The 23,185-nt window shown below is 55.1% G+C and overlaps 2 protein-coding genes across 4 annotated transcripts in view; one reads left to right on the forward strand and one right to left on the reverse strand.

The window, feature by feature from the left end:
* col6a4a (collagen, type VI, alpha 4a) overlaps window positions 1-9,812 on the forward strand; it is a 32,123-nt gene extending 22,311 nt beyond the window's left edge. For 2 of the 3 annotated variants that reach the window (XM_068322857.1, XM_068322859.1), the window contains 21 exons: window positions 31-96; window positions 219-272; window positions 427-462; window positions 599-661; window positions 733-795; window positions 1,061-1,123; window positions 2,318-2,380; window positions 2,456-2,506; window positions 3,043-3,078; window positions 3,395-3,457; window positions 3,547-3,609; window positions 4,259-4,294; window positions 4,367-4,403; window positions 4,483-4,518; window positions 4,699-5,192; window positions 5,642-5,732; window positions 5,839-6,492; window positions 6,602-6,680; window positions 7,556-7,713; window positions 8,920-8,967; window positions 9,073-9,812. In XM_068322857.1, the coding sequence (XP_068178958.1) occupies window positions 31-96; window positions 219-272; window positions 427-462; window positions 599-661; window positions 733-795; window positions 1,061-1,123; window positions 2,318-2,380; window positions 2,456-2,506; window positions 3,043-3,078; window positions 3,395-3,457; window positions 3,547-3,609; window positions 4,259-4,294; window positions 4,367-4,403; window positions 4,483-4,518; window positions 4,699-5,192; window positions 5,642-5,732; window positions 5,839-6,492; window positions 6,602-6,680; window positions 7,556-7,713; window positions 8,920-8,967; window positions 9,073-9,248 (2,430 nt within the window). In that variant the 3' untranslated portion in view covers window positions 9,249-9,812. The remainder of the gene's footprint in view (window positions 1-30; window positions 97-218; window positions 273-426; window positions 463-598; window positions 662-732; window positions 796-1,060; window positions 1,124-2,317; window positions 2,381-2,455; window positions 2,507-3,042; window positions 3,079-3,394; window positions 3,458-3,546; window positions 3,610-4,258; window positions 4,295-4,366; window positions 4,404-4,482; window positions 4,519-4,698; window positions 5,193-5,641; window positions 5,733-5,838; window positions 6,493-6,601; window positions 6,681-7,555; window positions 7,714-8,919; window positions 8,968-9,072) is intronic. The other variant, XM_068322858.1, reaches the window with a different exon arrangement.
* Window positions 9,813-10,394: 582 nt separating this feature from the next.
* pik3r4 (phosphoinositide-3-kinase, regulatory subunit 4) lies at window positions 10,395-22,024 on the reverse strand. The gene is made up of 21 exons (XM_068322861.1): window positions 21,924-22,024; window positions 21,405-21,599; window positions 18,342-19,064; window positions 18,123-18,256; window positions 16,926-17,136; window positions 16,481-16,855; window positions 16,216-16,350; window positions 15,920-16,141; window positions 15,594-15,767; window positions 15,377-15,522; window positions 15,108-15,311; window positions 13,853-14,051; window positions 13,467-13,558; window positions 12,944-13,166; window positions 12,524-12,689; window positions 12,241-12,405; window positions 11,829-12,172; window positions 11,631-11,731; window positions 11,353-11,441; window positions 11,033-11,153; window positions 10,395-10,959 (listed from the first exon to the last, which is right to left on the reverse strand). Exons 3-21 carry the CDS (start codon window positions 19,057-19,059, stop codon window positions 10,789-10,791), a joined length of 3,990 nt encoding a protein of 1,329 aa, XP_068178962.1. The 5' UTR covers window positions 19,060-19,064; window positions 21,405-21,599; window positions 21,924-22,024; the 3' UTR covers window positions 10,395-10,788.
* Between the last annotated feature and the right edge of the window lie 1,161 nt (window positions 22,025-23,185).

The raw sequence follows: 23,185 nt of genomic DNA on the forward strand, positions 1-23,185 counted from the left end.
CCAGTTCTGACCGGTCTTTCTGTGCCTCAGGGTGAATCCGGGGCTGATGGGACTGAACCGGGACCCAAGGGAGAGGCCGGGAATCCAGGTTTACCAGTAAGTCATGTGACAAGCCTGTCGGGCTGAGGGCGGAGTCAGGTACTGGTTGTAAGGGGATCGATTGATTCCATTGATCCATTGGTCAGATTGACTCACATCCTGTCTCCGTGATTTCCCAGGGTGCACCTGGACAGGACGGCCAGCCAGGTGAGGGTGGAGAAGACGGGCTCTCGGTAAGCATTCTGGACTTCCTGTTTGTTCTGGACAGGAAGTGATGTCACTTCTAATCATTAAATACTGAGTAAATAATGAATAAATACGTTAGCAGCTGCTGATTGATTATTGATTATTGTTTCGGTTGCTCTCACTGCTGGTTCCTGTGTTCAGGGTCCAGACGGGAGGCGAGGCCCTCTGGGAGACAAGGTAGGACTGCACCGCCCCCACCAGTCTGACCCTGAACCAGTTCCAGTCCTGGTCTATGGTCTAACCCCTGAACTGGACCGGTCCTGGTCTAACCCCTGAACCGCACCGGGTCTGGTCTAAATGGTCTCTCCTGCAGGGTGAAACTGGACCGGCAGGAGCTCCGGGAGTTCCAGGCAGTGCTGGTGCCTCAGGTCCACAGGTAGGACTCTCGATCTGCCCCCCCACATGAGGAGGAATGGGACACCTTATCAATCCATGTCATACCTGCAGGGTCCCAGAGGGGTCAGAGGTCAACCAGGGCCCCGTGGAATCCCCGGCCTTCCTGGACCTCAGGTCAGTAAATCTTCAGCTTGACACTAACAATGCAAGAACTCCAGGGGCCCCCAGGGACCCCCCCACCAGGACTCTAATGTTGAAGGTGTTCCTACTGGACTCCAGTCAGGACCACCAGGAACGTGGACTTAGCCCCATCCTGGTGGTCCTGATGGGGTAGCTCCCGCTGAGTTAGCTAGCGCTGGGGTTAGCTGGCGATGCGTTCAGGGGCTAACAGACCATCCAGCGTCGCTGCGGCTTCACCTCTGCCTCTGTGTTCCTGCAGGGGGAACCTGGACCAGCTGGAAACCAGGGTGCAGCCGGACGCCGCGGCGCCAACGGACAGAAGGTGTGACATCAGCATGATGTCAGAGCATCATGTGACATGGAATGAAGATGAGATTTAATGGGTGTAAAAGTGTGATGATGATGATGATGATGATGATGATGATGATGATGACGACTAGTTAGCTGACAGCTCTGATGGTCTTTTTTCTCCATAATTTTTCCTTTCTGAAGTTGCACGTAGCCCTAATGCCATTAGACGTAGTTCTACTGGGGTTAGACGTAGTTCTACTGGGGTTAGACGTAGTTCTACTGGGGTTAGACGTAGTTCTACTGGGGTTAGACGTAGTTCTACTGGGGTTAGACGTAGTTCTGCTGGGGTTAGACGTAGTTCTACTGGGGTTAGACGTAGTTCTACTGGGGTTAGACGTAGTTCTGCTGGGGTTAGACGTAGTTCTACTGGGGTTAGACATAGTTCTACTGGGGTTAGACGTAGTTCTACTGGGGTTAGACGTAGTTCTGCTGGGGTTAGACGTAGTTCTACTGGGGTTAGACATAGTTCTACTGGGGTTAGACGTAGTTCTGCTGGGGTTAGACGTAGTTCTACTGGGGTTAGACGTAGTTCTGCTGGGGTTAGACGTAGTTCTACTGGGGTTAGACGTAGTTCTACTGGGGTTAGACGTAGTTCTGCTGGGGTTAGACGTAGTTCTACTGGGGTTAGACATAGTTCTACTGGGGTTAGACGTAGTTCTGCTGGGGTTAGACGTAGTTCTGCTGGGGTTAGACGTAGTTCTACTGGGGTTAGACGTAGTTCTACTGGGGTTAGACGTAGTTCTACTGGGGTTAGACGTAGTTCTGCTGGGGTTAGACGTAGTTCTGCTGGGGTTAGACGTAGTTCTACTGGGGTTAGACGTAGTTCTACTGGGGTTAGACGTAGTTCTACTGGGGTTAGACGTAGTTCTACTGGGGTTAGACGTAGTTCTACTGGGGTTAGACGTAGTTCTACTGGGGTTAGACGTAGTTCTGCTGGGGTTAGACGTAGTTCTACTGGGGTTAGACGTAGTTCTACTGGGGTTAGACGTAGTTCTGCTGGGGTTAGACGTAGTTCTGCTGGGGTTAGACGTAGTTCTACTGGGGTTAGACGTAGTTCTGCTGGGGTTAGACGTAGTTCTACTGGGGTTAGACGTAGTTCTACTGGGGTTAGACGTAGCCCTACCGGACTAGCAGGAGTCACAGCCTATCTGTCGTGTTGTTTAAGGGCCAACCAGGGGACCCGGGTGCACAGGGCGCTCCTGGAGCTCAGGGACCCAGAGGAATGCCGGTAAGGACCTGAACCTGCAGACAGGTGAGGTGTGACCGCCGTCCTCCTGACTTTGTGACGTCTGTGGCGTTTCAGGGGCAGGACGGGAGGGACGGGTACGGACCTGCAGGACCCCAAGGTGTCAAGGTAGGACCTTCAGAACAAAGTCGCTGACGCTAGGAAATCTTCAGGACACAACCAGGAAGTAAAGACGTGTTAGCATCGCTAAGACCGTGTTAGCATTGCTAAGACCGTGTTAGCATCGCTAAGAACGTACACACCGGCAGTCACGTGACACCGTACACACATTCTATTGGCTGACAGCATCCTGAAGTGTTCTACGTTCTGTGAGTCTCGTACTTCCATGAGACACTAAAGTGCTTTAAACAGTCTGTCAGAGTGTTTTAAAGGTGATACAGATAGAAGGTGTTTAATATCAGTATGGGGGGGGCAGAAACGTTTAAATTACCGTAAATAATAAATAGATTCATTAACCCCGTGTGGCTCCTGGAACGCAATAAGAACGAGGGTTCACTGTATTTAGCCGTGGTTATCTTTTATCTGTGTAACATAATATCAGTTCGTTAGCATTATCGCTGTTAGCCTTCAGCTTTAACCGTCCCTTAATCAGAGTTTTATCCTCCTCTAGCTTACAGATGCTAAAATGGATTCTTCTCTTTCAGGGCGATCCTGGTTTCCCTGGTTACCCTGGTCTCGTGGTAAGTCCACCCCGCCTCCCTGACCTCAGATCAGATCCAGATCCCTCAGATAAAAAGCCGGGCTTAAATAAACCGGACTGAGACCCTCAGACATCAAAGCCGGGCTTAAACAAACCGGACAGGAAGCTGGACGGTTTCCCATCAGCATCACCACGTTTGACCGTTGTCTGATTTATTTGATTTGATCCGCTGTAAAAATGTTTAAACTAAACTGACTAGCCTCTGAGCTAAAAGCATTAGCATGCCGTGTGTGAGGAACACGCTAAAGGCGTGTCTTCTGTTGGGGGTGTGTGACTTGTTGTGTCGTTGTGTTCAGGGTGAGGACGGCCTGCAGGGAAACAAAGGATACTCTGGGCGTAAAGGGAACCCGGGGCGAAGCGTGAGTGTTAGCGTGTTAGCATCGCTCTGACTTCAGTCCTTTAGGGGGTTTTTTGGTGCTGACTTTGACTCCTGGTCTGACTCATTCAGGGAAACACGGGTCCACCAGGAGGCTCAGGCGTGCCTGGAGAGCCAGGACATCCAGGACACAGGGTGAGTATCATCTATTCATACCACCTTAAGTTCTGCTGCTGGGGGGAACTTTGACCTCTGCTCAGCCCCCCTGGACAGGTTGGTCCAGAACGGTCAGGAGGTTCAGCATGAGGTCAGGAAGAGCGGAGCAGATCCTGGACGTGGATCAGTCTAGTTCGTCTGTTTGCAGACGAAGTGCTTCTGTTTGTTGGTAACTGTGTGACCGTTAACGGTGGCACCGGAGGCTCCGCCCACAGACCTTGGGTCAGGACTCAGTTCTGGTTGGTGGGGGGGGGGTGTCCTGGACTGTCAGGGTTAAGAGGTGCTGAGTCTGGAGGCAATGCTCTGGACCCCCTAGGACCAGGAGCTGAGTAGATGATCCTACAAGACACAGCCAAAAGAGTTCAGCATCTGTTTAGGGTCCTCCACTGGCCCCACTGTGGGGGCTTTCTGGACGACTCTGAGGGGGTCCAGGGTCACCTGACATACACACAGGAACACCTCAGGATCCTCCAGGAGGACCTGGAAACAGTGTCTGAGGAGAAGAATGTCGAGAAAACTGATTAGTCTGCACACACCAGGATCTGATTGGTGGATGGATGATGGATGGATGATGGATGGATGATGGATGGTTGGACGGATACCATAAAAGTTCTTCTTCTCCCCTCAGGGTCCCAGAGGTTCTCCTGGAGGCAAAGGCATGACGGTAAGTCCGCCGTTCAGGTGCTTCAGGTGGCGCTCGTGAAGACTGGAGTCTCACCATATTGTTGTTTGGTAGGAGTGTCAGCTGATCACCTACATCAGAGACAACTGTGGTGAGTGTAGGAGAAGGTTCAGGTGCTTCACTGCGGTCTCAGAATGCTCTCACCTCATTGGTTGTTTCTCTCCACACAGCTTGTTCCATCGGTACGTATGTCGGGTCAGATGGTGGTGAGTAGACGTTAGTGGTCACATGATGTCCCGTCGTAGTGAGGATCAGATCCCCGTCCTCAAGTGCTGGCGTCGACCCGACCGGGTCTCTGTCCGTGACATCGGCGGAGGCGGCAGTGTTGCCTGATGGCGGCGTGGCGACCTCAGAGTAACACCAGACTCTTCTCCGTTGGTTTCCAGACCGGTCCGGTTGCCCCGCCTTCCCCACCGAGCTGGTGTTCGGGTTGGACATGTCGGTGGATGTGACGCCGGCGGCCTTCGAGAGGCAGCGCTCATCCCTGCTCACCCTGCTGGAGGACATCGCCATCGCCGAGAGCAACTGTCCGACGGGGGCGCGCGTGGCGGTGGTGGGCTACAGTGCCCACACCAAGTACCTGATCCGCTTCCAGGACTACCGCCTCAAGAAGCAGCTGCTGGAGTTGGTCAAGAACATCGCCCTGGAGCGGACAGCCAGCCGGCGCCAGCTGGGCGCCACCATGCGCTTCGTGGGCCACAACGTCTTCAAGCGCGTCCGCGCCGGTGCCATGATGAGGAAGGTCGCCATCTTCTTCGCTAATGGACCGTCACAGGACGTGAGCGACGTGGTGACGGCGGTGATGGAGTACCGCGGCCTCAACATCATCCCCGCAGTCGTCTCCCTGAGGAACGCCCCGGCTCTCGCTCAAGCCATGGAGGTGCGTCTGGACGTGGCGCCGTTGTGCCTCAGGAACGCTTGTTTGGTCTTGTTTTGTTGTAGTTTCCACGGTTACGAGGGGAGTGCATCCTGGAACAGAGGCTTCAGATGAAGCTACCTTCAGGGAGAGCGTCCAACACAAACACGTCCCCCTCCAGACCGTCGCTCCGGTTCGTGACCTGAAGCACATGAGAGACGGCGGTGGGGGCGGGGGATTAGCGCTAATCCTGATCCTCTAACACACCACCAGTGTTTGTCTGTCTGAGCCCCCGTCAGCAGGACCAGGTGTCCTGACTTCACTCCAGATCCCCCCAGCCTCCCCCGGTTGGGTTTACAGTTGTGTTCTGCTGCCAGGAACCCGGGCCGGTGTTCAGAGGCTGTTAGCGGCGCCGTCATCGCGTGGGGGGGTTCTCTCGTCGGTGATTCATCACAGCTGCTGTGTCTCCTCAGGTCGACGACTCAGGAAACTCCATCTTCACTGTTCTGGGGCGGGACCAGGCCGGTGACCTGAGGAAGGTCAGGGACTGCGCCATCTGCTACGGTAAGAGAGGCTCCGCCCCCTCCGACCCGACGGCTGCATGCAGAACACCTGGAGGTGGTGGCGGCTGATGCTGCGTCACCTCTAACGCTGTGTGATTGGTTGTCAGACCCCTGCCGGCGTTCGGACCAGTGCTCCTTCATCCAGGAGGTGCTGCCCCCCCAGGAGGCGGACCTGGACCTGGTGATGCTGATGGACAGCTCCAGGGAGATGCAGGTGGACGAGTACACCGGCGCCAAGGAGCTGCTGGGCTCCGTGGTGGAGCAGCTGGCCGTGAGCTCGGAGCCCAGGAAGGCGGGCCCCCAGGCGCGGGTGGCGGTGGTCCAGACCAACGGCACCCAGGAGACCAAGCTGGAGTTCAACCTGCAGCGCTACCAGAGCAGCACGCTGATGAGGAGGCACCTGGTGCACAACATGCAGCAGCACGGGGGCGCCACCGGGATGGGTGCCGCCATGAGGCTGGTGGTGGAGGGGCTGCCCAAGATGACCGCCCACCCCCGCAAGAAGAAAGCGCTGCTGACAGTGGTGGGGACCCAGATGGACCAGGAGGACGAGGCCACGCTGCAGCTCTTCTCCCAGAAGGCCAAGTGTGCGGGGATGGCGGTGTTCGTGGTGACGGTGGGCGAGCGCTACGACCGCGCCCAGGTGGAGGAGCTGGCCAGCCAGCCGCTGCAGCAGCACCTGCTCCACGTGGCCCACCTGAGGGCTGAGGAGCAGGGCTACACCCAGCGCTGCTTCAGGGTCTTCCTCAACGCCCTCGCCAGTAAGAGCCCCTCCCCTCCAGAGGCGGATCCCTGCCTACCGCCATCCAGTTTCCATTGATTGACCATCATCGATCAGCTGCTCATTCATCCGTTTCTCGCTCGTTTCAGAGGGTCTGAACTCGTACCCGCCCCCCGCCCTGAAGCTGACCTGCCAGCAGGTCAACGGTCAAAACGCAGGACAGACTGAGTAAGCCACGCCCCCGATCACCGATCAATGCTCTAAAAATATCCCACTTGTCACCAGCCGGTACCGGATGATGATGCTACGTCACCTATAATACTGACGCTACGTCACCTTTAATACTGACGCTACATCACCTATAATACTGACGCTACGTCACCTATAATACTGACGCTACGTCACCTTTAATACTGACGCTACGTCACCTATAATACTGACGCTACGTCACCTTTAATACTGACGCTACGTCACCTTTAATACTGACGCTACGTCACCTTTAATATTGACGCTACGTCACCTATAATACTGACGCTACGTCACCTTTAATACTGACGCTACGTCACCTATAATACTGACGCTACGTCACTTTTAATACTGACGCTACGTCACCTATAATACTGACGCTACGTCACCTATAATACTGACGCTACGTCACCTTTAATACTGACGCTACGTCACCTTTAATACTGACGCTACGTCACCTGTAATACTGACACTACGTCACCTATAATACTGACGCTACCTCACTTTTAATACTGACGCTACGTCACCTTTAATACTGATGCTACGTCAGCTATATTACTGACGCTACGTCACCTTTAATACTGATGCTACGTCACCTATAATACTGACGCTACGTCACCTTTAATACTGACGCTACGTCACCTTTAATACTGACGCTACGTCACCTTTAATACTGACGCTACGTCACCTATAATACTGACGCTACGTCACCTTTGACGTAGATCCTGCGTCACCTTTAATGTCAACATGTCACCTTTAACGTCGATGCTATGTCATTGTTCATTTGATGGAAACGCCTCATTGGTGACACGGTTCACCAATCAGAGGCAAGTTTTTGAGTGTGGGTGTGTCTTCAGTCAGGGGGCGGTGCTGCTGGAGGAGGAGGAGCTTGCAGGTGAGGTGGAAGAGAAGTTTGAGGAGCAGACGGGAGGACAGACTCACATCGGTCAGCTGGACGTGATCGATCTGATCAGAGACAGCCAAACACACGGTCAAACACACGGTCAAACACACGGTAAAACACACACACACACACACACACACCTCAATATTGTATTGGTTGTAATCTAAAAACATGTTTTTTAGGAAAGTTTAGTTAACAATATAACCCTGACGCTGACTTCCTTCCTGTTTGCTGACTCATGCTTTGCTGACTACAGTATTTTGCGTACTATAAGGCACACCCAAAGGCCTTAACTTTTCTCTAAAACCGCCTGCGCCTCATAATCTGGTGCAGATAATACTATAGTCTTTTAGACGTGACACTGTGTGGCAGAAGCATTTTTCCCAGAAGGCCTTGCTCCTGCCTAACCCTGGGCCGTTGTTTGGCGTCCTGCTGATTGTGACTATTGATGGTGATCAGATGACCTGCTGTGCTCCTATTGGTGGAGCCTTGTGCGCCCCGTCAGTGTGTGTGTTCTGCTTTCAGCCGGGTGCGGGCTGGCGGTGGACTCTGGCGTCCCGTGTGGCGCCGCCGTGCGGCGCTGGTTCTTTGACGGCGACATTGGTGCATGCTCCCCCTTCTGGTACGGTGGCTGCGGTGGTAACGCTAACCGCTTTGACACGGAACGCCAATGTTTGCAGATGTGTGACGGCCAGAGTAAGTCCAGTCTGAGCACCGGGCGCCTGGGCGGGGCCGAGCATGAACCTCCTGACTCCTCCCCCTCCTCTTCAGCTTCCTGTGTGACAGTAGAAACCAGTTAGGAACACGATCGTATGACCTCTGACAGGAAACGACTCCCCAGGAGCTTCCTGTACACAACCATATGTAGAACTGGCCCCAATCGACCAATCACTAAGGGCCAGAGGGGCGGAGCTGTGACCTCCAACAAACAATGCCGTCAATGATGAAAGTCTTGGAGTGGTTGAGACGTTCCAGGTTCGTCTGGTGCAGATAGGGCACTGGTAGGGCACTGGTAGGGCACTGGTAGGGCACTGGTAGGGCGATGGTAGGGCACTGGTAGGGCGATGGTAGGGCACTGGTAGGGCGATGGTAGGGCACTGGCAGGGTGCTGGTAGGGTGCTGTAGGTTCACTTCCTGTAGGATTCTGACTGCCAACATGTTGAAGCAGTCTACATGGTGTGTGGGCGGTGCTTGGGCGATGTGTGGGTGGTACCTGGGCCAGTGTGTGGGCGGTGCCTCGGTGGTGTGTGGGCGGTGCCTGAGTGGCTCATGGGCGGTGACTTCCTGTCAGGGATTGATCTCGTTTGTCGTCCTCAGATGTGAACGTCCTGCCGATGCCTGAGACCGTCAGCTTCCTGTCCAAAGGTAAACACCTCCAACGGAGGGGTGGGGTTTCTAGGAGAGGGGCGGGGTTTCTTCACTGGTCTGTCATATTAGACCTTGCGCTCACGTGACCTCTCTGCCCCCCAGACGCCTGCTTCCTGCCACAGGACGAGGGCGGCTGCCAGAACTACTCCATGATGTGGTTCTTCGACACGGAGCAGAGCGAGTGTTCACGCTTCTGGTTCGGAGGCTGTGGAGGAAACGGGAACCGCTTCAGGACGCAGGAGGAGTGTGAGGACCTGTGTCTGACCCGCAGCCGATAGGACGGCCAATGGAAGGACGGCCAGCAGGGGGAGGGCCAGCAGGGGGAGGGCCAATAGGAGGACATACACGCAGAGGCAGATATAGAGATACCACAGACACACACAGACACACAGAGACACACACACACACACACACACACACACACAGAGACACACACAGACACACACCCTTCAGGTGCTCAGAGTCTCTCAGACTCTATTGATCACTGATCAGCTGATCACAGAAATCACTTTTGTTCTGGTTTGAAGCTTCGGATCTCAAACACGCCGCCCCGTCGACCTCCAAGCTCCGCCTTCAGGACTTCCTGAATGCTTTGCTCACACATGTGACATCGAAGCTGCTGTCCACACTGATTGATGCGCTGAGGATGCGACGCTTTAATGGCTCCGCCCACTGCGTGTCGTCAAGAAACCCAGAATCGTCTCAAACTCACTCCTTAACGTGACGCAGAGAATCCGATCAGAGCTCGATCAGAATCCGATCGGTACCCGATCGGACCAATGGATCACAATGTCATCCAACGGTGCTTCAAGTAAAATCAATAAAGATTGACAGAAATCCTCCACTTTCTGCTGTGTTCATGTAGGTGTTCATGCTAATAACAGGCTAACATGTTATGTCATGCTAACAGCTGTAGCTAACTAGCTAACACCTTCTCTTTCCATGTTTCTGAGGCGACTTTAAAAGAACGTCTCATTCAGACGTCAACAAACAAACCATGAAGTTTATTAAAGACAACCACAGGAGGAGGAGGCGGGGCTTAAACACCTGAAGGAAAGGAGTCTCCTCCTCCTGTCATCTTTACCAGCCATTGAACAGTGTTTTCGCTCCGCCCCCCCATAAACCCACATCCCCGTTCTGTTACCTGGGAGTCTGAGTCACATGACATAGGAGGTTCTGGTCCAGGACAGTGAGGGGTCAAAGGTCACAGCAGCCAACACAGGTCGATGGTCTCCAAGCTCTGTCAAAACAACCAGCCAGCCAACCAACTAATACATCAACCAGTCATCCAACCAATCATCCATCATGGTTTCCAGTTTCTCATTTCATTGATTAGTTTATATTTTGACATATTTTACAGTTGAAATCTTTCATTATTGATCACCTGATTAAATGATTACTCCTCCAATCAACGAAACAAGCGATCACTAACACAAGGTGATTTTATTTGTCCTCACATGATCAATGTGATATTATTGATTACCTACTTACAGAATCACAGCTGGACAAACGTTAGTCGTTGCCATGACGACGACATGACCAATGACTAACTTCAGGTAAACAAAAACAAGCTTCAAACGTCCCGTGTGTCACCTGACACGGGTCAGGAGGCCACGCCCTCGTCTGGGACGCCCCACCCCACAGTCCCCAAGTCTCTGTTACCACGGCAGCGGCCCTGTCCTGGTGCTGCGACAGGACGTCCCGCCCCCATCGGAGCTCGGGCTAAAGATGAGTCGTTCAAACTTCAAAACAGTTCCTATGCTGGGGGTCAGGTGACCCCTGTTGGGGTCAAGTGACCTCCTCTGGGGTCACGTGACCTCACTTCCACACCTTGACGATGCCGTCTCTGGACGAGGTGACGATGAAGCCCTGCGTCGTCTGGAAGGTGGCGATGTCGGTGATGATGTCATGGTGTCCCACCGGGAGGGATTCTGGGCCGCGGCGGGGCGAGTCCTCCACCACGCCGCTCTTCTGCTTGCTGTGGATCTCCTGCCGGACGGGAAACGGGTTGCGGCGTCAGAGAGGGGCATGCTGGGACACGGCGGCGCGGCGTGGCACTCACCTGCACCACCTCGGTGCCCTCGATGATCTTCCTGCTGTACAGAACGGACGGGCAGTGCAGCGAGTCGTTGGCCCCGCCCGCAACGATGTACGACCGCTCAGGATAGGCCAGGTCCCAGAACCTGGCGCCACAACACACGCCCATTTAAGGCCAGGGGGCGGAGCCAAATGAGCACCGCCCCAGAGAACTGCAGCTAAGCTAGGCTACTGTTAGCATAGCACAAACAACAGCTAGCATCATAAACACAGCGGTGACATCACAGGTAAACACAGTCAGAGGTCAGGTGAGGTCAGGTCGGGTCGGTTGTGTGTTGTGGTCACCTGATCCTCATGTCAGACCCAGCAGTCAGCAGCAGAGGGTTCCCATCAGCCGGGCTGCAGTAGAGCCCATGAACACTGTGTGGAGACGGCTACACACACACACACACACACACACACACACACACACACACACACACACACACACACACACACACACACACACACACACACACACGTTTACTGTTTAGGTGGAGGAGCTGTGTTCAGAGCAGAGGAAGGGCGTGGCAGCTTCCTGTGTGAAACACATCACACCTCCACACACACACACACACACACACCTGCATCTCTGACAGCGGGGGGGTGGAGCTAGCCCACAGGGTGAACTTCCTGTCTCCAGTCTCCATGTCCCACATCGACACCTCGTTGTTCCCCTGGACGGCTGTGGGCGGGGCAAGGGGGCGGGGTTAGTCTGAGCAGTGGGCAGGACGGAATCGAGGCTGAACCAATCACCTGCCGCCGCCGCCCCCCCCCCTTACCTGCGATGATGGACGACTGATAGAGCGGGTGCATCAGCAGCCGTCGGATTCGTGCGCGGGCCGGGTGGGCGTGGCTAGAGATGGGGAGCTGAAACCGCATGTCCCAGCATGCCATGGTGCCGCTGCTCGTGCCCACACACAGCCAGCACTGGTGCACGTCCACGGCGAAGGAGGTGATGAGGCCCAGGCGCAGGTCATGGCGCAACGCCCAGGCGTTGGCGCCGGCGCGCAGGTCCCAGCCAATCAGAGCGCCGTTCACCGTGGCGTAGGCCAGCACCGACTGGGCCCCCGCGTTGAAGTGGTGCATGTCCACCGCGCAGCCGTCCTCCTGCAGGTCCAGGCACCTGGAGGGGGACACGGGTGAGTCACCTGACCCGGGACACGCCTACCTGCCGCTGCCGGGGGGGGTCACCTGGTCTGGAAGGGCTGAACTTTGGGGGATTTGGGCGGTTTGTTGGCCTCCACCGCCAGCAGCTGGATTGCGCCGCTGTCCGACGCCACGGCGAGGTAGTGTGACCCCTGGCAGAAGGTCAGCGTCTTCACCGGGCCCCCGGCCCGCGAGTAGGTCAGCACCGACCTGGGGGGGCAGGAGAGCGTTAGCAACCTTAGCAGCACAGCGTAGCACCCCATTCTACGCTGAACTGTTAGTACCCCCTGGGGGGGCTGGTCTGGCCCCCAATTGGCCGGGGCCCCACCTGGTGGTGGTGGTCTTGCCCTCCATCTTCTGGCTGTCCCACACCTTGACGGTGCCGTCGTTGGACGCCGTGGCGAAGATGGCGTGTTCGTCGGACACGCGCACGCGTGTGACGGCGGCCTTGTGTTCGTGGAGGTGGGCGACCAGGAGCCCCCGGGGGTGCCAGCCTGGAAAAAAAACTTTATTCAAACCCTGTGAGGGGCCTAGCATCACGGCTAAAGGCGCTAGCACACCCCTCTGGGGGGGTAGAGGCGCCTCGAGCTAACAGCTAAACGCTAACGCTACAAACTACTCACAGGACTGAACCAATGGGGGGCGTGACCCACCTGGCGGGGGGGGTTGTCACCCATGTTACGGGGGAGGGCTTGTTACACACCTGGCGGGGGGTGTGTGTTATCTACCTGGGGGGGGCGTGACCCACCTGGCGGGGGGGGCCGGCTCTCCCACTCGTTGCTCTCCATCAGGTGCTTGGCCATGCGCTCGGCGCTGCACTGCTCCCTCTTCTGCTGCACCAGCTGCTGAAGCTCCGCCCTGCAGGTGTTGACCCGCCTCTGGTAGGCGGGGCCACTCGCCATCGACTGCAGCACGGCTGGCGCCGGCACGGTCGACGCCTTCCTAGCCTGGCTGGATGGCCCGTCAGGAGCCTGCAAGCACCGGGATCGACCAATCAGGAGCCAGCTGTCCACACGTGTACACAAGCCCTGCCCTCATTTAGACCGACTGACGCCCTGGAGGGTCATGTGATCTCTCTGGGTTCCAGATGGTGGAGTGATGGAGGGCGGAGCCTGTGGGCGTCGGCCAGCTGCCTGTAAACGGGGGGCGTGACCCGTGGTGTTTTACACGCCTGTAAACATTACAAACACACCACTGCTCGCAAACGCGTCACGCCTGCGGCTTGAACACCTGCACGCCGTAAACAGGAAGGGCATCTGGGGCTGCGTTACCGTGGCGACCTGAGCGGAGGGGGGCTCCTGGGACCCGAACATGCTCTTCCACTCCTCGTTCATGGTGGCGTCCTGCTTGGTGTGTTTCCTGGCTGCAGGACACAGACAGGAAGTCACACATCTGTCACATCTTCAGCACGTGACATCAACACGTGACATCATCATCATCATCATGATCATGTGACACCAGGGCATGTTTGTTCCTGCTTCACGTAGGGGGGTGTTCAGACGCCCCCCGTCTTCATTCCTGACTGTAAAAAAACATCCAGGCAGGAGGCGTGGCCTCAGCCCAATCTGACCAATCACAGAGAGACATCTGGGCAGCAGATCTGTGTGTGTGTGTGTGTGTGTGTGTGTGTGTGTGTGTGTGTGTGTGTGTGTTCTACCTCTCTTGTCCTCCCCCTCGGGCCGGGGTCTCACCAGGTCCACCTGGCGGCCGGTGATGCCCAGTAGGGCCAGGTCGATGAGTCCGGTCTGGGCCCCCCCCAGCGGGTTCTGCTCCCCCATGGTGGCTTTGGCGCGGTGGGACTTCAGCATGAAGTCCTTCAGCGCCAGCAGCTGGTCCTCCTCTGCCTCCGTCATCCCCTGGGGGGGCACGATCACAGGTTAGACCAGCGGAACCAGCAGAGACCTGAACCCCCGCCTGGCACCACCAGGGGGGTCTGGACCGGGACCATGGCCCCTGTCGGCACACTTCCTGTTTCCAAACGCCCCCGTGAACGTGGGAGTCAGAGGAACGAGACGGAACGAAGGGGGGGGGGGTGTTCAGAGACCTCATTCTGGGGGGTTTCCAGCAAAAGAGGTCCCTGAATACCCCTTCTTCCCAGGAACAAGCCCCCGCCCCCTCTTCCTAGGAACAACCTCCCCCGCCCCCTCTTCCTAGGAACAACCTCCCCCGCCCCCTCTTCCTAGGAACAACCTCCCCCGCCCCCTCTTCCTAGGAACAACCCCCCCCCCCCCATACATCCACAGAGCATTCAGCTGCCCCCCAGCCTGGGCTCCATGTGGACCGGGGAGGTCTGCTGTGGATGAAATGAAACACTTCACACCATTTAATGGCGCCTTGACCCCCCAGGACGACTCATCAAACACAACCCCCCCCCACACAGAGAGCGTTTCATCAGGATGCATGACATCATCAACACGCCTCAAAGCCTCATGGGAGAGCAGAGGCCGGACACATGTGGTGCTCCGCTGCCCCCCCCTGGGACACACAGGGAACTACAGTTTCATCTGTTCATCTCCAATAGATCAATACATTAATAGATCAATACATCAATAGATCAATACATCAATAGATCAACATTTCACATCAACCACCCGAAAGTGTTCACAAACAAGCCTCTGCTTGTTTGTTTGTTTACACGCGTGTGTGTAGGATGTGTGTAGGGTGGGTGTAGGGTGGGTGTAGGGTGGGTGTAGGGTGGGTGTAAGATGGGTGTAAGATGGGTGTAGGATGCGTGTAGGATGCGTGTAGGATGCGTGTAGGGTGTGTGTAGGATGGGGTTCGGATGCGGTTAGGGTGGGTGTAGGATGGGTGTAGGATGCGGTTAGGATGCGTGTCGGATGCGTGTAGGATGCGTGTAGGATGCGTGTAGGATGCGTGTAGGATGGTGTCGGTGCGTGTAGGATGGTGTCCACCTGTGACAGCAGCTTCTTGAGCAGCTGGGCGATGGCGGGGTCCTCAGGAGCAGGGCATTCTGGGATGGAGCCGCCGCGTTTCTTCTGCCGCAGCAGCAGGTGGCGCAGCAGGCTGGAGATGTCCCTGGAGCGCAGCGCGTAGTCCAGGATGGAGCGGCTCACCGGCTCCTTCAGCACGCTGAGCAGCACCAGCTCCTGGTCGATCTGAGGGGGAGGTGCAGGGTGAGGAGCAGGGGGAGGGGCAGGGGAGGGCAGGGGGAGGAGCTTACCTGGATGATGGGCTGCGTGATGAAGGCGTTCAGGTGGGGCATCAGCTTGCAGTAGACGTCGGCCACGTTCAGGTGTTGCCCGATGACGGTGATGAAGCCCACCGCCCCGTAGCGGATCCACAGATTGGGGTGACACAGGAACGGAGCTGTGGGACAGACGGGTGAGCCGCGGGGCGCCCGCCCTGGGCGTGGCCCTCCTGGGGGCGGGGCTACTCACCAATGTCGCTGACAAACTCGTAGAGGTGTGGCTTCTGCAGCAGCCCCAGCTGACACATGCAGGTGAGCGCGTCCAGCGCCGTGGAGATGACGAACTCCTCCGTGTCGCTCAGGCCCTGCTGGAGGAGGGGCTTCAGGATGGACGAGCTCTGCCAGCCCACGTAGGCCGCCACGCCTACACACACACACACATTGGTTTGTCTCAGGTCGCCAACGCTAGTATCTGTTAGCAGTGTTTCTCTCTAGCGTTGGGCCATTAGCGCCCTGCTAGCGCCCTGCTAGCGCCTTGTTAGCGACCTGCTAGCGCCCTGCTAGCGGGGTCCTCACCCACGATGCTGTGGAAGAAGGCGGCCCTCAGGTGCCAGTCGTTCTTGTCGTTCAGGAAGGTGATCATGTGAGACAGCAGCACGTCGTTGGCCTTCTGCCGGCCGAAGAACACGCAGAGACGCGTGATGCCGTTCTCCATCAGCGACTGCTTCACGATGTTCTCCGGGTCGCTCAGCAGGGTCACCACCTTCTGCTGCACCATCTCGTGCAGCGCCTGCAGCTCTGAGGTCACACACACACATCCCGTCAGTGGAGCCCGCCCAGAGGGCGTGGCCGGGCGGCGAGCGGGGCCCCACCTGAGTCGTAGTTGTCGTTGGGGTGGAGCGTCTCCTCGGCGTCCTCGCCACCGGCGTCCTGCTCAGTGTTGACGTTGTTCTCCTGGACCAGCTCCAGGAAACGCAGCGCGCTCTCCGCCAGGTGGGCGATGTTCTCTGGAGGGACAGGGCCCCCCCCGTGTGAAGGTCTGATGGGCGTGTCTGATGGGCGTGTCTGATGGGGGCGTGTCTGATGGGGGTGTGTCTGATGGGCGTGTCTGAGGGGGCGTGTCTGAGGGGCGCTCACCTGCGTAGGCCAGCCTGACGATGGTGGCGTCGTCCTGGGCGAGGTGGGCGATGCCTGGCAGGACGTACTCGGGGTAGATGTTGACGTCGTTGCGGGGGACCTCCTTCACCAGCGCCAGCACCCGGGCCAGGGTGCGCACGGCTTGGGCGCGCACCCGGGGGGCGGGGTCGCTGCAGAAGTGCAGCAGGTAGGGCGTGACGCGGTCCAGCAGCACGTCCACGCCCAGCCGCGGCGCCAGCTGCAGCAGCAGCTCCAGCGCCGCCAGCTTGGAGTCGCAGCAGCGAAGCGTCTGCAGACAGGAAGTGATGACGGACACCAGCACCACCAGGCCCTGCTCCTCCCCGGGGCTGGGCGCGCCGTCAGGGGGCGGGGAGCCTGCAGGCGGGACAGGGGGGGGTGTCAAGCGGTGCGGACGAGCGGCAGGCGCGTGTGGGCGGAGCCTCACCTCCCCTCAGGTTGTGCAGGATGTTGTCCAGGTCCTTGCGGACCACGAGCACGCGCTCGTCCGCCGACTGGAAGGTGTCCTTGGCGAACTGGGCCATGTAGGGCTGCAGGAAGGTGTAGAAGATGTCGGGGAAGGCCCGCCCCCGCTGCTGCTTCAGGTACTCCTCCGCCGTCAGGCGCCGCTCCGCGTCTCTTTGCACCATGTGGGCCACCTGGGGGCACAATGCCACGTGTTTGACCTTTAACCCCGCCTGGCAGCACAGACCGGACGGCCGCGACACGACAAGCCTACGTGTGATTACCCTACGAGACGTCTGACCAATCAGGTGCCAGCGATCATACATGAGACGTTACCAAGGAAACCTCATGTAAAACGACTACAAAAGAAAGTAGAGAGGTGTGTCCAGACTGAGGAACACTCACTAACTATTCAGTCAGAAGGTTTTCTATCATATATAGTACATCAGTCCTGTCTGAGCCCTGGGGGGGGGGCACATAAAGGTCATCTACAACCTTTATTTCTGATCCAGAAAAGAGCCTGAAGAACGACTCACAATGAGCATTATGGAGCTCATACAAATGATTTATTTATTAAATCTAAACTACTGAAAATACATGAAAATACATCATGAGCTGCAAAACTGTACAACTCATGTATAAAGCAGCCCATAATAGTTAGCACAAATACAGAATAATGAATCCAGCTCCCAACTGAGAGCAAACACAGAAGAAACAGGAGCTACGCTAAAAACGTTCTCCTGGTCGTTCTCTGGACCAGACTGACCAGAGGAGGAACTCCAGCTGCCTTTAAATCAGATCTGGCCTCACAGGTGGAATGTTGATGGTTATCACTGCTCTGTGCACACACACGCTAGGGACACGGGTTCGGTCCTGGGGGGCGTGTTATAGTGAACGTGCTCGGGGTCACGTCTGCGATGACAGACGATATGTGGACTAGTGATCAGTGAGATGGTGTGAGCCCATCCATGGGGATGAGGACCAGTGTCTGTGAGCACACGGATGGAAAACTAGCGTGTCTGAGTCGGTGGACCCCATGATGTCAGATGTCTGTCGACGCCGTGTCCTCTACCCATCAGCCCTTTGTTTTGGTTGTTGATGGTGATGGAGGTGTGAGGTCTGTGGTGACGGCTCGTCCAACACAAACACACCAAACACAAACAGATCAATAGGGGCCTACCAGCTCGCGGACGCTGCGGTCCTCGATCTTCAGGAGGACCTGCTCGGTCTGGAACAGCCCCCTCCTGTAGGCCAGCAGCTGGGACAGGTCGAAGAGGGGCACGCCCTCCGTGAACAGCTCAGCGATCACGCAGCCTGGAGACGCAGAGGCGGGTCAGGAAGGGCTCAGGCTCCGCCCTCACAAGCAGCTAACCCGGGTTTGCTAACCTGAGGGTCCTACCTGCGGAGAAGATGTCCATGGCCTGCTTCAGCTCCCCCCGGCTCCTCTGGTTGCTACTGGTCAGGTCCACCAGCGGCGTGTTCTGGTCGCTCTCCGTGGCGAACATGCTGCCGTCCACGAAGCGCTCCGGCGCGATGTAGCAGGTCCGGCGGCGCGACGTGTCGAAGAAGTAGTTGAAGTCGGCCGGGTTGTCCTCGGGCAGGTGGGTGGGCTTGAAGCTGGCGAAGTCGGTGAGTAGCACCCAGTTCCAGCTGGTCACCATCACGTTCTCCGTCTTGATGTCGCCGTGGCGCACGCCGGCCCGGTGGGCCTGGTCCACGGCGGTGAGGATCTGGAAGGCCAGCCAGCGCTTCTCCACGTCGTTGAGGAAGGGGCGCGTGCTGATGCGGTCGTACAGGTTGTCCCGCGCGTACTGGCGGAACAAGATGGCCGCCTTCTCTGTCAGCGAGGCCTTCTGGAAGGGCAGGCAGTTGTGGCAGGAGCTGAGGCGAATCTTCAGCTCCTCCAGCTCCTGCTTGTAGCTGGTGAGCGGCAGCGACGGGTCCTGGATGGCGAACACCTTCACCACCACCAGCCCCTCCCGGTGCTTGGCCCGCGCCACCTTGAAGAAGCGCGTGCTGCCCAGGCTCTTGTCGTACTCGTGGTCATGGATGTCAGAGAAGTAGCTGTCCACCGACAGGATCTGGGCCGGGGCGATGCCCGCCAGCTGGTTCCCCATCCCGCCTGAGAGATGAGACAACGGTGAGACTGTGGTTAAAGACCCAGATCCATCATCTGTCTTCAGCATCCATCACTCTCTTGACTCTTCATGTCCTCTTTCACTACATCCATAAACCTCCTCTTTGGTCTTCCTCTAGGCCTCCTGCCTGGCAGTTCAGAACTCAGCATCCTTCTACCAATATATTCACTATCTCTCCTCTGGACATGTCCAAACCATCTCAGTCTGGCCTCTCTGACTTTATCTCCAGAACCTCTAACATGTGCTGTCCCTCTGATGGACTCATTCCTGATCCTATCCATCCTGGTCACTCCCAGAGAGAACCTCAGCATCTTCATCTCTGCTACCTCCAGCTCTGTCTCCTGTCTTTTCCTCAGTGACACTGTCTCTAGACCAAACAACATCGCTGGTCTCACCACAGTTTTGTACACCTTTCCTTTCATTTTAGCTGAAACTCTTCTATCACACATCACACCTGACACTTTCCTCCACCCGTTCCATCCTGCCTGTACACGCTTCTTCACCTCTTTTCCACACTCTCCATTGCTCTGGACTGTTGACCCTAAGTACTTCAAATCCTCCACCTTCTTGATCTCTTCTCCCTGTAACCTCACTCTTCCACTTGGGTCCCTCTCATTCACACACATGTACTCTGTCTTACTGCGGCTAACCTTCATTCCTCTCCTTTCCAGGACAAACCTCCACCTCTCTAGCTTCTCCTCCACCTGTTCCCTGCTCTCACTACAGATCACAATGTCATCTGCAAACATCATGGTCCATGGAGATTCCTGTCTAACCTGGTCTGTCAGCCTGTCCATCACCATAGCAACAAGAAGGGGCTCAGAGCTGATCCCTGATGCAGTCCCACCTCCACCTTGAACTCCTCTGTCACACCTACACACACCTCACCACTGTCTTACAGTCCTCATACATGTCCTGCACCGCTCTAACATACTTCTCTGCCACTCCAGACTTCCTCATACAATACCACAGTTCCTCTCTGGACACCCTGTCATCAGCTTTCTCCAGATCTACAAAAACACAATGCAGCTCCCTCTGGCCTTCTCTGTACTTCTCTATCAACATCCTCAGAGCAAATACTGCATCTGTAGTACTCTGTTTTGGCATGAAACCATACTGCTGCTCACAAATGTTCACTTCTGCCCTTAGTCTAGCTTCCACTACTCTCTCCCATAACTTCATTGTATGGCTCATCAGCTTTATTCCTCATCAGAATTAATTCTGGAAAGAAGAAACAACATCAGCAGCATGAAAGACTGGAGAGGTCTGAACGATGGCATGTCGCCATAGTTACTGGATGCTAATGCAGCTTCTGTTGTTGTTGGTGGTGGTGTTGACTAACAGTGAACCTCACACCGCCAACAGTGATGCTAATGCTGCTAGCTGCGACCAACTTCAGGCTGAACGCAGAACAACCTTCATGTCCTTAATCAGCTAACACAGAGCTAACACAGCTAACACAGAGCAAACACAGATAACACAGAGCTAACACAAAGCTAACACAGAGCTAACACACTAACACAGAGCTAACACAAAGCTAACACAGAGCTAACACAGCTAACACTGAGCTATCACAAAGCTAAAACAGCTACACAGAGCTAGCAGAGCTAACATAGAGCTAACACAAAGCTAACACAGGGCTAACAGAGCTAACACAGAGCTAACACAGGGCTAACAGAGCTAACACAGAGCTAACACAGGGCTAACAGAGCGAACACAGAGCTAACACAGAGATAACAGATAACACAGACCTAACACAGCTAACACAGAGCTAACACAGCTAACACAGACCTAACACAGCTAACACAGAGCTAACACAGAGATAACAGATAACACAGACCTAACACAGCTAACACAGAGCTAACACAGCTAACACAGACCTAACACAGCTAACACAGAGCTAACACAGCTAACACAGACCTAACACAGCTAACACAGAGCTAACACAGCTAACACAGACCTAACACAGCTAACACAGAGCTAACAGAGATAACAGATAACACAGACCTAACACAGCTAACACAGAGCTAATACAGCTAACACAGAGCTAACACAGCTAACACAGACCTAACACAGCTAACACAGAGCTAACACAGCTAACACAGACCTAACACAGCTAACACAGACCTAACAGAGCTAACACAGAGCTAACACAGAGATAACAGATAACACAGACCTAACACAGCTAACACAGAGCTAATACAGCTAACACAGAGATAACACAGCTAACAAAGCTAACACAGAGCTAACACAGAGATAACAGAGATAACCCAGAGCTAGCTCCGACCCGCGGCGGGTCAGCGGTGGTGACGGTGAGCGTTAACCTGCAGCGGCCGGACCCCCCCGGGCTGGAGGAGCCTCCTGATCAGAGAAACGTCTTAAAATCCAGCGGATCGATTCAAACCCCTCTGGAGAACTGAGAACCTAAAGAGACATCGAGCTTCGGTTGTTCGCCGTTTCCAGCTGGTGTTGTGCTTCCGGGTCACACCGGATGTCGTCCCTGAGACTCTCCAGCGCTCCTGAAGCAAAGATTGACGACATGACAGAGGGCCCACCATGAGTCTAAAACAGTACCGGAATCTGTCTTCAATTTACTTTGTTTCCCTCAAAGGGCTTTTTATGTTACAAACTATATTTAGTTGAAGAAATGCACTCCTCAATGTCAATTATCAGTTTTTAACGACAACGATGAAGAAGCCCTGCAGTAAAAACATAAAACAAAAATACAGGCTGATTCCCAAAAGTAAATAAAAGCTTACATTTCTTTTTAAAGAAGTAAACAGAATAAAGTAGCGAACTGCATAGTTTTAAATATACTGTGACTAAAGAAAAGACAAACTTACAATAAAAGAATCGGAACAGCTAAACAGCTTCCAAACTCCATGAAAAGAATGCCCGTCTGAACGGGACCCAAGAGCGCAACAACGGAACAGCTTGTATCACATGACAGCCTGGTATCACATGACTCTAACTCAAGGGAACAAGGAACCTAATATAACACTGCCCCCTAGTGTCTGGCAGAGAACTCTTCATTAGTGACCTAATATTATTTCGATATTTTACTTTTGAATCTATTTATGACCTGTTCATTTAAAGTAAACAAATAAAATCATGCGAGCTACATGGTGGAACCAAAAGACAACTAAATATTGGAGGTTTTAAGACACGATCTTTGTTTGGAGAAGAGCGTCAGAAAAACAGGAAGTGAGGCGGACTGACTTTCAAATTAAAAGCACAGAAATTTGAATGACGTTCATGAACCACGGGATTGAGTGTGTTCGTTTGTGTGTGTGTGTGTGTGTGTGTGTGTGTGTGTGTGTGTGTGTGTGTGTGTGTGTGTGTGTGTGTGTGTGTGTGTGTGTGACACACTCTCGAGAGAGAGAGAGAGAGAGAGAGAGAGAGGGGGGAGGGAGGGAGAGAAGCTTTTACATGTCTATGTGTGACTGATGTTTTCCCTGCATTAGTTCCACTCTGTAACCATACACATAGTTGTGAAACTTCACTCCAAACATCACAGCCTGACCCTCCTTATCTAGCTGTGAAAAGTTCCGCTCTGCAGCAGTCAAGGTGCGGGATGCAAACCCCACAGGTCTCTCCGTCCCATCCGGCATCCGGTGGGACAACACAGCTCCCACCCCATAGGGCGAGACATCACAGGCCAGGATCACCTCCTTTTCCGTGTCATAGTGCACCAGGACCTGGGACAACTGAAGAAGAGACTTAGAATTCTCAAAAGCAGCTCGCTGTGTGGGGCCTTAACTCCACCGAACATCCTTCCTGAGCAGGGAATGGAGAGGAGCCAGAAGGGAAGACAAGTTAGGAAGGAAACGGTGGTAGTAGTTCAGCAGTTCTAGATAACTTTTCAGCTCTGACACCGTCTTAGGTGTGGGGGCATCCTTCATGGCCGCCATTTCCTCAGTAACTGGGCGGAGCCCATTCTCGTCAATCATGTGCCCCAGATACAGTACTTCATCCTGAAGAAAGGTGCATTTCTGTCGCTTCGGGCGCAGACCATGGTCTTCCAGCCTCTGCAGGACCTCCTCCAGGGTTTTGAGATGCTCCGCCTCTGAGGGACCACATAGAAGAAAATCATCCAGAAACACGC

Source organism: Antennarius striatus, chromosome 9, assembly GCF_040054535.1.
Source record: "Antennarius striatus isolate MH-2024 chromosome 9, ASM4005453v1, whole genome shotgun sequence".
NCBI lineage: Eukaryota > Metazoa > Chordata > Actinopteri > Lophiiformes > Antennariidae > Antennarius > Antennarius striatus.

Bases quoted from the DNA above. Each gene is read 5' to 3' on its own strand.
- pik3r4 (XM_068322861.1), bottom strand. From the start codon at position 19,059: ATGGGGAACCAGCTGGCGGGCATCGCCCCGGCCCAGATCCTGTCGGTG. The intron at 16,351-16,480 runs GTGAGCGCCCCT...CTGTCCCTCCAG, and splicing joins CGTCAGGCTGGCCTACGCAG to AGAACATCGCCCACCTGGCG. The intron at 12,690-12,943 runs GTGGGTCACGCC...TTTTTTTTCCAG, and splicing joins GAGCCGGCCCCCCCCGCCAG to GCTGGCACCCCCGGGGGCTC.